We start from the raw sequence: 14,054 nt of genomic DNA on the forward strand, positions 1-14,054 counted from the left end.
AATAAAAAGACCCAATGGGGAAAAATTTTTTAATAGGTGAAATAATTTAACAGACACTCCACAGTGAAGAAACGCAAATTAAACCCACAATAAGACCCCATTTCATATTCAATAAATAGCTAAAATTAAAGGACCAACAACACCAAATACTAGCAAGGATATGAAGCAATGAAACATTCCCAGTAGAAGTATAAAATGGTACAGCCATTTTGGGAAAAGGTTTCGTAATTTCTCATACAGTTAAACATACATCTACTCCACCACAGCCCTGTACTTTCACAAAAATACTTGTATAAGAACGGATAGCATCTTTATTGATAACACCTAAAAACTGCAAACAACCTAAAAATACTCACCAACAGAAAACAGATAAACAAACTGTAATGCATTCAGTGGAATAATATTCAACTATACAGACAAAACTAAAAATAGTGCATTGAGAAAAAAAAAAAAGCCAGTCATAAAAAAAAGAACATACTTGTATGATTTCATTTCAAAAACACACAACATTAATCTATGAAGGCTGAAAACAGAACTGTGGTTTTCTACAAGGTATTGACTAGAAGGGCACCTGAGGAAACTCCATGGGTATGAAAATGTTGTGGGTGGGAGGGCATATTATTACACAGAGTATACACTTACTAAAACTCAAAATTTTATATGTAAGATCTGTGCATTTAACAGTATGTAAATTTCACTTCAATAATTGTTAAAAGGTACACTGATTCTGGTGTTTCCCTTGTGTTCATAAATACGATCTGTCAAGATGTACCACAAAGCTAAAATAAGTCATTTCTTGTAAGAAAGTATACATTCCCTACTTGGTATAGTCCCTCAACACAGAAGCCTGATTGCCCTTGGGTGATATATATAAATACTCCTCTATTTGTTAAGTTCAGAGTAATTTATTCAAATCAGTGAACAACTCAAAACAATTGCTTTAACCCAGATAAATGAATACCATATTACTGTTGAAAAGAGACTAGATGACCCAAATTTTCAGTCCTTTCTAGTGAAGGTAAATTTAACCATACTATGATATTTTATTTTTCATTCAGTATTAACATCAGATTATAGAACCAATAGGAAAAAACATTTAATAAATCTTTAAGCACTGTGATAGCAAAACTGAAATCCCAAGAGTTTTTTAAAATGTTTGAGAGGGAAAGAGAAAATGGGAACGCACGCACACAAGCACACAAGCACACACACACACACACACACACACAATGGGGGTGGTGGGCAGAGAATCCCAAGCAGGTTCTGTCAACGCAGAGCCTCACACAAGGCTTGATCCCACAAACCATGACATCATGACCTGAGCTGAAATCAAGAGTGGCACGCTTAACTGACTGAGCCTCCCAGGCACACCTGAAATCAGAAGATTTTAATACTTAGTTTATAATCCTCTCCCTTAAGTAGTTTAGCTTACATTTCTTTCTCCATTTCAAGTTGTTTACTCAATTCTGTGGCTCTAAGCTCTAAATCTGTATTCAGCTGTCTTTGCAGTTGTAGATCCTGTAAAGCTTGCTCCTTGTTTCCTTTAACTTCAAGAGTATCAGCTTCTAGTTTCTATGAAAGAAACAGAATACAGTAACCATTTTAATGTCAATAATTATCCATTTATTATTAAATATAACATTTTTGTTTATACTCAAATTGGTGTTGACATAACACAGAGTAATAACCATAAAATGTTTATGTTATAACAAAAAACACATTTTCCATTCTGAAGCCACTACTGAGTAAAGGAACTATTTATTTTGGAATCTTTCAGAGGACCTACCAGCAGGCTTTGTACATGACAGGCAGTCACCAAGTTTCTGTTTTTTAAAATTAACTCTAAATAACAGAATAAACAAAATAATTGTGTCTATTGCTAGAGTAAAAGTTATTAAGTCAAGTACGAAAAAACTAGGTAAGAGGTTCATACATAGGCTCATTAACATATATTATCCTTTATATACAGTAAACAACACTGATGTAATTGTAAATATTCAAAACTAAAATGGAGTTGTCATATCATCCTTCTCCTTAGTACCTATTGCCGCTAAATATAAAGACAGCTGAATTCCTGATATTGCACCTTTAAATTCTCGGTTTAGAGACTGTTGTTCCTCACAGTGTAGTTTCTGTCTCATACATATACATATAACTGTGTGCATTTTTGCAAATTTGCAAAATCAAACTGTTAAATATAAAGTTTGAATATATAAGAGTAATGCATTTTCTTGCATAGTTGTAATAATTTTGCACCCTAAATATTTTATAAACCAACCTAGGTATCTATAGCTCTTATGCAACTCTTACAATAGATTTTGATGCAACTGTAAAATTTTGTAACAAATAATTACAAAAAACATATGGAATACTCCCTAAAATAATTACCAAAGGTTAAAGATCTGATTATCACAAGAGACACTCTCGGTTCTAAACAATTATTTGTAAAAGATACCCAAAAAGAATTCTCATTAGATACTTTTCAGTAAAATCGTTTTTCTGTTCTTTTCAAATTATTACAAAAAGTAATGTGTCATTACTATCATCATTGGCCATAAAGAAAAAGAAACTCATAAATAGAATTAAAAATGTAATTCTTCTTCCATGTTATATTGGGGTGGATATACACATATACATGTACACATCCAATAGTTCTACAGAAGTGTTCTGTTTGTGAAGGTATAATTTACATATATATAGTAATTTGAGAAATCTTTGTTTAATCAATAGTAGATCCCATTTCAAGGACAAAGGACTCAGGTCAAACCCTTGTCTGATAGGTCTACTCGTTTAATCTCTTTAGTACATCAACAATTTCACTTGGAGTTGAAGTTAAGAAGCAGTTTACCACAGCATAAACTTATTATTAAACTAAAGACAAAATCCAAAAGATATAAATGTAAAATTCAAAAAGTGAAGAGGTCTGTCATATGTGAAATATATTCTGAAATAAGGAGGGAAGGAGATAGGAATGATGGAACAGAAGAGGCTTCATAACAACAACAATGACAACAAAATGGTAAGTTCCTTGTAATTACAGAGTAAATCCCTGGTTGGTTGTTTTTTTTGAAACATTACAAAGGAGCCAGTATAACTGTCATTTGTAAAAGCCACTCATTAATAAAGAAATTAAAATTAAGAATGGAATTCAAAATTAAAACCAGAAAAATTCCAGGTAATTTAAAATTCTATAACACAACTTCACCTTTGTTTGCAAATTTAAAACCTTTGATTCCTTCTAGGTCATCAGTTTCCATTACTACAGTAGCAGAAAATATAAGTAATACACTCAATATCTTTTATACAAACCTTAATTTGACCTTCTAATTCTTCAGTTTTTTGTTCTAAAGAAAGGTGTTTCTCTTTATATTCTTTAAGATGACTTTCCAACTGACTGCAATGTTCTTGCTTATCCTGTAACTTTGCAGTGACTTGATCCAACTGAGTAGTGATCTTATTTAACTCCTATAGAAAAGTACAATTGAAAACTTTGGTAAGGTTTTCTTTCTTGTATTCCCAAATGTTTGATCAAAGTACTACTGAAAACTCTAATTCTATTTAAGAAACTATTTGAAGGTTAAGAAACTATTTGAACTATCAGAGGTTATTTTACTAGTACAAAGGACCTGAACTGAAATTGTACATAGCATGAGATATGAAGTTTATATGCATCACCACTTAACTTTTTCTAGAAAGAGTTATTTTAGGACTCAAAAGATACAATAGAACATTAAATATACTAATAATAAAATAACACTTTTATATTATAATTGTTTTCAATCTTCAAGATGCTATTTTTATGTTGGGATGAGCACTGGGTGTTGTATGGAAATCAATTTGACAATAAATTTCATATTTAAAAAAAGATGCAATTTTTAAAAATAACATTTAAAAACTATTATAGTGACTACATATATGAAACTTGTTCATTTGTAATATCTAGAGGCACTGAAAGAATTAAAATCACTAGTAAACCCACCACCCACAGATAATCACTATTAATGTTTTGATAACTTTCCTTTCAGTCTTTTCTGTATGTTTCCATTTTTTAATTTACACTTTTGTTTTTACTTGATTTACTATTGGTATTATTTCTTTTTTTTTTAATATGAACTTTATTGTCAAATTGGTTTCCATACACCCAGTGCTCATCCCAACAGGTGCCCTCTTCAATGCCCATCACCCACTTTCCCCTCCCTCCCACCATCAACCCTCAGTTTATTCTCAGTATTTAAGAGTCTCTTATGGTTCGCCTCCTTCCTTCTCTGTAACTTTCCCCACCCCTTCTCCTCCCCCGACCCCCACGCGCCCCGGTCTTCTATTGAGTTTTTCAGGATCCACATATGAGTGAAAACATATGGTATGTGTCTTTCTCTGCCTGACTTATTTCACTTAGCATAAACTCTCCAGTTCCATCTATGTTGCTACAAAAGACCAGATTTCATTCTTTCTCATTGCCAAGCTGCTAGGAATTTACCCAAGGGATACAGGAGTGCTGATGCATAGGGGCACTTGTATCCCAATGTTTATAGCAGCACTTTCAACAATAGCCAAATTATGGAAAGAGCCTACATGTCCATCAACTGACAAATGGATAAAGAAGTTGTGGTTTATATTCACACTTTTAAAATAGAGGTAGAACCTCGCTTTACATACTACAGGTTTGTAAGCCATACAAAAGTTTTATTATAACCTTTGTTTTTACATAACAATGCATCATGAAATTGTGTCATTATTTTCTAAAATATTGTATTTGACTGCATAAATTCCCATTTTATTGATTCAGACCTTTTATTAGCCAAATGTCCTATTTTAGATTCTTAGATTGCTACTAAACTTTCCGTATGTTATTAACAGAAATGTAAATAGCATCCTAAAAGCTATGATTATTCCCTTAGCATAAACGACTAAAAGTGAGCTAAGGAATATGAAAAACCCTAAAGTTCTTGAAATATACTGGCAAACAGCTCTCCCTATCACCATTAAAAGGTTGAACTTACCTACCACCAGCAACGTATGAAAGTGACTTACTCTTCCTCTTCTACACCATCTCCAATCCTTCCAGTATTAAACAAACACATTTCACCTCAACAAGGGCATACTATCTTAATTTACAATTGATTGTCTTAATTTACAATTGATTCTTAATCTGAACATTCACTAATATATTTTTGATCATTTACTCTTTTGTAGCTTCATGCAATTCCTATCTGTTTTAAATATCGAAGATATTAATCCTTCGTTGGACATATTTCAGAAAGTGTATTATTCTTTTGCTATGTGCTTTCTAATTTTGTTAGTAATATTTTTGGCAAAAAATTTTTAAACTTTTATGTGATTATTCTTATCAATAATCTTTTCATTACAGTTTCTAGCACTGATCTTGTGATTAGATCATATTTTCCAGATGTTTGTAGCAATGAGTAAAAAGTTGCAAAACATGCATACACAGTAATTCTACGTGCATAAAAGAAAATATTAGTGTGTGTGTGTTATATATGAACATACACACACATATCTGCCCAATGCTTATAGAACTCTGGACAGGTACATACCAAATTTAAGAGCAAACATTCCCTCTAAGAAAAAAAATAGGACTGAAGTTTAGGGTAAATATAGAAAACAAAGCTTTTATTTTGTTAACTTGATATATTACTAGATTGATCAAAAAAAAATTAGGCCAACAACCAGTGTTACCACTCAGATAAAAAGTAAATTTAAAAAATCTCATTTGCTAAAAGGGAAGAAAAATCTATCAGCATTTTGACCTTGGCCCTTAAGTAGGAAGCCTTTATTCTATTAGAAGTATTGAGAAAAGTAATTTATGTATTCCCTGCAGCCCTACTTATTCTTATCCCCAAAATAAAAGAGGAACTCTTACTGCATTGGAATATATGGTGCTCTTTTCCTGCTTCCAAGAGGTAAGTAAATCTAGGTCATGGCCCAGATTACCTACTAAGAACAGGTGTGAGAGTCTGTCTCCCTTTACCAATCATTGGCACTTGATGCAATGAAGCAACAATTCAACAATTAGGAACAGATATTTCAGCTGTACACCTTAGTCAACACTAAGGACTAATACAAAATTAAGAAGCCCAACCATGCTTACACACCAATTGCACTTTATCAAAAACAAAAATGATATTTTTATCTTCATCTGTCTGACTCCTGCATCTAGAACTGGTTCTGAACTCAAGCAGAAATTAAGGGGAAAAAACAAGTAGATCACAATATTAATAAAATTGAGTATCACTTTCATACATGTTTGCAATTAATTTATCTACCAAAACATTAGGTTATGGGATGAGACTGTATCACGTTCACCTACCTGCTGTTTATCTTGTAATGCATTTTGGGCTGTGTCCAAATGATTCTGAAGATCTGCTCTTTGAGCAGTTTTTGCTGCTTCTGCTGATAGCAATAATTCAGTTTTGGCTTTAATCTGTAACAAAATTTGCCAGTCATTTAATGTGTATTTATTTCTTGATTTTCTCTTGCTTCAATATGCATTGCTTTTGTCAAATTATTTTAAAAATTAAGCCCTTTGTCAAAAAAAAATAAGGATTTAGACACTGAAAAATAAGTATGTAATAATCCCAAAACAGGAATGAACATGGGAGAAAAGACTCCTAACAATGTTTGGACAAATGATGAGATTTATTATGATATATATGATGATATATATGTCCCTATATGACACCAAAACACTTCTCCCTCTTTTAAACTGGACTTCCAAATATTGGGTTATCATGTAACCCACCTAACAAATATTTATATTTTAATTAGAAAGAAATGTGTATCTTCTTCCTCCAAGTTAATATGCATGCCTGTTATTTTATATTTCTTACTTTCAATAGAATTGTTTTCCTAAAATAAAATCAAGGCTTAGATATGTTTCTATAACTTTCTCTACTTTAGTGTAGAATAGGAAACCAACGATGACAATGGAAAAAGAAACACGTTTTAATTCCCACCCCGACACTGATGCATTGAACGTGAATTCTGTACTGGCCTCTGAAAGAAGGTTATTAAAAATATATAATGGTAGCATATAAAAGTATTTTTTTAACCTAACCTTTAAAGTAAAATTTAAAAATCAAAGTCAAAAAGTGTTTAACATAGAAATCTAATGGTGTAATATCAAATGACTGAATTTCAAAAACAATAATAAGGACTTCATGGAAAAAAAAAAGAAAAGCAAAAGGCTCTGGTGGTTTCAGAAGGTGTAGTTTGCCAGAAGAGATAAAGAGGGAAAAAGGCAAACAGGAAAGCTAAACAAACTGTCTAGATAGCACCTTTATTTAATTCTTGTTCCCAAGGTTTTTCCACTACTAAGTAAAGCAGAGAGTGAGAGAGAGGTCAGAGATTAGGGGGAGAGAGACAAAGAGACAGGGAGACAGAAAGAGAGACGGAAAGACAGAGACACAGGGAGAAACAGAATTTAAAACATTTGATGGCCTCAGGGAAATACGAATCAAAACCACAATGAGATACCACCTCACACCTGTCAGAATGCCTAACACTAACAACTCAGGCAACAACAGATGTTGGTGAGGATGCGGAGAAAGAGGAACCCTTTTGCACTGCTGGCGGGAATGCAAACTGGTGCAGCCACTCTGGAAAACAATATGGAAGTCCCTCAAAAAATGAAAAACAGAACTACCCAATGAGCCAGCAATTACACTACTAGGTACTTATACAAAGGATATAGGAGTGCTGATTCAAAGGGGCAAATGCACCCCAATGCTTACAGTAGCACTATCAACAAGAGCCAAAGTACGGAAAGAGCCCAAATGTCCATCGATGGATGAATGGATAAAGAAGATGTGGGATATATATATAGATATCTATCTATATATATGTAGATATCTATAATGGAATATTACTCGGCAATCTAACAGAATGAAATCTTGCCATTTGCAACAATGTGGATGGAACTAGAGTATACTATGTTAAGCGAAATTAAGTCAGAGAAAGACAAATATATGATTTCACTCATATGTGGAATTTAAGAAACAAAACAGGAACACAGGAGAAGGGAAGGAAACATAAGATAAAAACAGAGGGAGATAGGGGCGCCTGGGTGGCTCAGTCGGTTGAGCATCCAACTTTGGCTCAGGTCATAATCTCAACTCAACATTCCGGAGTTCGAGTCCCACATCGGGCTCTGTGCTGACAGCTCAGAGCCTGGAGCCTGTTTCAGATTCTGTGTCTCCCTCTCTGTCTCTGTTCCTCCCCTGCTCGTGCTCTCTTTGTCTCAAAAATAAATATTAAAATTAAAAAAATTAAAAAAATAAAAAATACGGAGACAAACCTTATATAAGAGACTCTTAAATACAGAGAACAACTGAGGGTTGATGACAGGGTGTTGGGTGGAGGGATGGGCTAAATGGGTGATGGGCATTAAGGAGGGCACTTATTGGTATGAACACTGGATGTTATATGTAAGTGATGAACCATTAAATTCTATTCCTGAAATCATTATTACACTATATGTTAACTAACTTGGATTTGAATTAAAAAAAAATCTACAGTCTTAAATTTTTGATGGCCTACAATTGGTGTTTTATTCAGAAAAACTCACATTAAATTGAATAATTCAAAATTACCTGTATGTCAAGCTGGGAGACCTTCTCCTTGCTCTCATTTAATTGACTACTTAATTCATTGACACTAGTTTCTAAGGAAAGGACACGGTCTTGTGCAGCTCTAAGATGTGCCTTCTGCTCTTGCACTTGGTCATGCAAATTCTCCTGGGCTTGTTTATGGCTTTCTGACTGATTCTTCAGCTTCTCTGTTAGTTGAGTTACCTATCGTACAAGGAAGACTAATTATGAAGGTCACAAATGATATAAGAAGAATTAAAAAAAAAAACAAAACAAATTTAAGGACCATGAGAATATTAAAGTGCTCTATAAGTTATCTCATATTTTTAAGAAAATTTATTCATCTTTCCACAAATAAGTAATAATCTTTCAAAATCATAAGAAAACACCAATTCAGAGATTCCTATTATTTTTAAAACCATCTCTACTGAGCTAGAATTTACATGAAATAAAATTCACCTAGTTTAATTGCACAGCTTGAGGAGATTTGACAAATATATACACTCACTTAACCATTGCCACAATCAGATAGAAAACATTTCAATTACCCCAAAAGGTTTACTCATGCCCCTTTGCAGTCAGTACTCTCCACTCATCTCTAGCCCCAGACAATCATGGATATAATTAATAAGAGTTCCTTATATATTCTTAGTATTTCTGAATTGTCAGATATGTGTATTTCAAGTATTTTCTCCCACTCTGTCTTGACTTTTATTTTTGTAACAGTATCTTTTGAAGGGTAAACAATTCTAATTTAGATGAAATCCAATTCATCTAATGTCTCTTTGGTGCACCTTGATTGGAATTCAATGAGTTTCTTGAATCTGTGCGTTCATATTTTTAATCACATTTAAATTTTTTTCAGCCATTATTTCAATAAATATTTTTCCCCTCCCCACTTTTCTGTCACACCAATTATATGTATGTTAGATTACATGATCTTGTCCCACAGGTCACTAAAGCATAGTTTTTTTGGTTTTTAGCCCAGTCTTTTTTCTCTCTGTGCTTCCTTTTGGACAGTTTCAATTGCCTTGTCTTAATGTTCACTTTTGTTTTCTATTTGGTTGATTAAGCACATCCAATGAGATTTTAATTCCATATATAGAGAGAAAAGTTCTATTTCTTTTTTTTTAATCATTCCCACTTCTATTTCCATTATAGTTTTTCCTTTACAACCATAAGCATATTTTAAGAGCCATACATGTTTTCTTCTTTGAATGTCTAGAAAGTTTTGATATTTATGGAAACAAATCTTGACTTTGTCGCCTTCTTTCAAAAATGCTTAATTTTGTCCCAGCAGGCAGTTAACCCACATATGGCTCAGCTGGATCCTCTGAGGCTTGTTTTCATGCTTTGTTAAGTCAGGTGTACACCAGCTTTTACCCTAGGGGCTGGTTTACCTTTATCCCAAGGTGTGACATTTCCGGGGTTTCTACTAAATGGCCCCAAAGTGCTCAATCACGTCTTTGTGCTCTTGCATAAACATCTCCAAGCTCTGATAATTTTTCAGTTTGCAACTCCTAACAATTGTTCATTGCCTGGCCACATGAAATCCCACATAAGAATGCAAAGTTTAGCAGTCAGCTGAAGGCTTAAGTTGATCCCTATGCAGATTTTTAGAGCTTCTTCTCTCCACTGTTCCCTCCCCTCTGATATTCTGCCCCACAATTTGAGGTTCCTCAACCTTCCTAAACTTTAATCTCTTAGTACTTTGTTCAGTGAGACCACTGTGCTTTCCTTGGATTCCCCCAACCTACACCAGTCTGGAAAATGCCTCTGGGTTACCAGAAGTTGGAATGGTCAAAAGGTTCACTTCCCTTGCTTCTCTTCTCTCAGGAATCAAACCCCTGCATTGCTTGTTGTACAGTATCTGAAAATAGTGACTTGATACTTTTTTTTTCTTTCCTAGTTGTTTATGGTGAGAGGACAAAATAGGTATCAGTTACTTCAACATGGCCAGAAGCACAAATAACATAGATTTATTTTTATTTATTATTTTAAAAAGAATTCGAGGAGTGCCTGGGTGGCTCAGTTGGTTAAGTGTCCAACTCTTGGTTTCACTCAGGTCATGATCTCATGGTTTCTGGGTTCAAGCCTCTCACCAGGCTCTGCACTGACAGCGTGGAGCCTGCTTGAGATTCTCATTCTCTCCCTCTCTCTGCCTCTCCCCAGCTTGCGCTCTCTCTCAAAATAAATAAACTTTAAAAATAAAATAAATAAATAAATAAATAAAATTAGAAAAGTGGTTGTTACTTACTGATATTTTGTTTTACTATTTTCTCATTTAGATAATTATAACTCTCTTACTGGGCAATTCTTCCAACAAAGCAACTATAAATTCTTTCAGTTTGAAAATGGATTAAGCCAAATTTTGTTAAGTTTCTCTTAAGCTACATATGAGCAACTTATCAAAATTATTATTAGCTATGTGTTCCAAAGACATAATTACCAAAATATAAGTAACTAGTAAGCCTGCATATTAACCAATACATAGTAATAACTAGCAGTTGATTAGTGCTTTTAGTTTATAAATATAATATATTATTCTTTTTTTTTTCAAAACATCACAAAATGCCATGAGGCAAGTATGTATTATTAACACCATCTCTATCTTTCTAATGAGCTAACAAGATGAAATTACTTGCTTGTGGTCACACAGGTAGTAGGTTATATACTGGGACATGAACTGAGATCTTTGTCAAATCATGCTAACTTACTTTTACTACAATAGCAACCCATCTCTAAGGTAAATTGGATGGTATTTGTCAAAAAAAACATAATATTTAAAAAGTACTAATAATAACCAGAATGAAGAGGCATTTAAATAAAGTACTTAGCAATATTTAGAAAGATAAAAGTGAGTTTTAGAAACAGAACACATTTGGGGCACCTGGGTGGCTCAGTTGGTTAAGTGTCCAAGTCTTGATTTCAGCTCAGGTCATGATTTCCTGGTTCATGAGTTTGAGCCCCACATCAGACTCTATGCTGATGGCGCAGAGCCTGCTTGAGATTCTCTCTCTCCCTCTCTCTCTCTCTGCACCTCCTGTGCTCATGCACACTCTCTCTCTCAAAATAAATAAATTTAAAAAGAAAAACAAACAAAAATAGAAATAGAACACATTCGACAGGCTTACTTGTTCCTGTAAGGTATGGTTTTTTTCTTGTAACTGGTTGAGAACAGCAGTCTCTCCTTCACCAGCCTGAATTTTTGCATAAAGATCTTCTCTTTCTTTTTCTAGTAAGGAAATATTTTCTTTACTCTTCTGTAATAAGGCTTCAAGGTTCTGGATCTTCTGGTCCTTATCGCCAATTTGACGTAGTACTTGTTCTAAATCATTCTGTAAAGAAGTGAAAACTACTACCTTAACGATAGAGAACTTGAAAAGTTATTCCTCAAACAGAAAATGACTGATAATATATTTTACAACTCAAATTCTGAGTCTTACGTCTTTTTCTACTCGTTACATTTTAACACAGCAAACTTAAGTAATTAGAACTATGTGTTTAATAATATAAATCTATATTATCAATAGTAAACTAGAATTTAACCCCCCCCCCAACCTTCAATTAACCACATTCTTACTCTAACATTCTGACCTCATTGCCCAGTACCCTCTTGTTTAATCCATTTCAGACACATGGGACTCTCCTTATTCCTTCATCACACCAGGAACACTCCCACCTTAGGGCCTCTGAACTCACTGTTTCTTCTGTCTAGAATACCTCTCCCACAAGGTCACATGGCTCATTCCCTCTCCTTCAAATGTTTGTTCAAGGGATGCCTGGGTGGCTCAGTTGGTTAAGCATCCAGTTCTTGATCTTGGCTCAGGTCATGATCTCATGATCCGTTGGATCAAGTCCCATTGACAGCACAGAGCCTGCTTGGGATCCTCTCTCTCCCTCTCTCTCAGCCCCTCCCTGACTAGTGCACATTCTCTATCAAAAAAATAAATTAATTAATTTACAAATAAAAAAATGTTTGTTCAAATGACACCTACTCAATCAGGCCTATCCTGACCATTACATTTAAAATTGCAGCCTTTCCCAATATTCCTTCTCCTGAATATTTTATTTCTTTCCATTGCACTTATCTTTTAACACAATAAATTATTTATTTATTTTTCATGTTTATCTGCTTCCCTCCACCTCACTAGAATATATGCTCCACAAAGGTTAGGATTTTTGTCTGTTTTATTCGTTGATGTATCCAAGACACAAATGTTCTATGATGTTTGTTGAATGAACAGAAAAATAAAGGATTGCACTCTAACACACACATACTCATGAAGGCTCACTTCAATACCCCAAGAGGAATCTTCTATCGATACATCAAGGGATCCCTCTTCTTTTACTTTACTGAGGGTCTTAGTGTTACACAGAACACGGTGTATTAGCCCACATCCAGAACAATGTCCATTAATATTCTGGAGCTATCCGACCCACATTCTTTGGCTCTGCCTCACTTCTCCCCAGAACCAGGTCCTAACAAGCCCTTCCACAAACCTTATACCCCATACCACCTTGCTCGGACAGAGTCAGCAACCACCTGTACTGGTACTCTCCAAAATTTGCACCAATATTACACTATTTGAGATCACTTTCAAACATGTTTTCTCATCTAAGTTTCAGTCACAAAATGATGAAAGGCAACCTACCTCTCTGCTCTCATTCTCTACTCCTGCCACTAATGACCCTCTTCTCCACATCCCACTCATCTTCTGGAACCACAGTTCCAGGCCTAAGTTTTGTTTCCAGAACAGTCAGAACTGAAATTTTTAGTTCACCCTTTATAGATGCTGATTCCCCTTCAACACTCTCAGATACGTAAGGACCATTCTGCTGGGCAAGCAGGGGAGGTTGACTTTTTCCTGGTTTTTCACCACCATAACTCTCCCCCTCATGTAAAAGCTTCATGCTGCTTTGGGAAGTATGTTGTTCATTTATTCTAGCTTCTATTCTGTGTTGCTATTATCTATAAATCCCTACCTCATTCACTGAAGACTTGAGACCTGATTTAGTCTTTCTCTCAATCCCAATTTCTGCCAATTTCCTGGGAAATACAAAATACACAAAGAATTAAGAGCACAGCCTCAACAGTCATATCATCTTAATTCCTGGACCTCATTCTATTCACTCACTCACATGTACGATCTTGTAATCACTTGAAATTGTTCCAGATGAAAAATTTCAACTGTCCTACTCTGTGACCACAACTTCCTGACCATCTTCCAATTTCATGACCTCATTTCTGTTCTTCAATGCAATGCCAAAGAGACACTGACCTCAATTTTCTTCTGACTTATATAGCACATGCCTCATTTCTCTTCCTGAACCTCATACATGGATATGAACTAACTTAACTATCCTCTCAACTATTCAACATTCTCCATTTCCTTTCACCTACAAATTCCCCACACAGCCACCCTAAAAAAGCCCAATCCTAGATCA

At 34.5% G+C, this 14,054-nt stretch overlaps 1 protein-coding gene across 3 annotated transcripts in view; it reads right to left on the reverse strand.

Moving 5' to 3' along the window:
• The window catches only part of EEA1 (early endosome antigen 1), a 112,322-nt gene that overhangs the window by 28,467 nt on the left and 69,801 nt on the right, over positions 1-14,054 (reverse strand). For all 3 annotated transcript variants that reach the window (XM_049626082.1, XM_049626084.1, XM_049626085.1), the window contains 5 exons: positions 11,741-11,944; positions 8,610-8,810; positions 6,329-6,442; positions 3,310-3,465; positions 1,433-1,572 (listed from right to left, as the gene is read on the reverse strand). In XM_049626082.1, the coding sequence (XP_049482039.1) occupies positions 1,433-1,572; positions 3,310-3,465; positions 6,329-6,442; positions 8,610-8,810; positions 11,741-11,944 (815 nt within the window). The remainder of the gene's footprint in view (positions 1-1,432; positions 1,573-3,309; positions 3,466-6,328; positions 6,443-8,609; positions 8,811-11,740; positions 11,945-14,054) is intronic.

Source organism: Panthera uncia, chromosome B4 (assembly GCF_023721935.1).
Source record: "Panthera uncia isolate 11264 chromosome B4, Puncia_PCG_1.0, whole genome shotgun sequence".
Taxonomy (NCBI): Eukaryota; Metazoa; Chordata; class Mammalia; order Carnivora; family Felidae; genus Panthera; species Panthera uncia.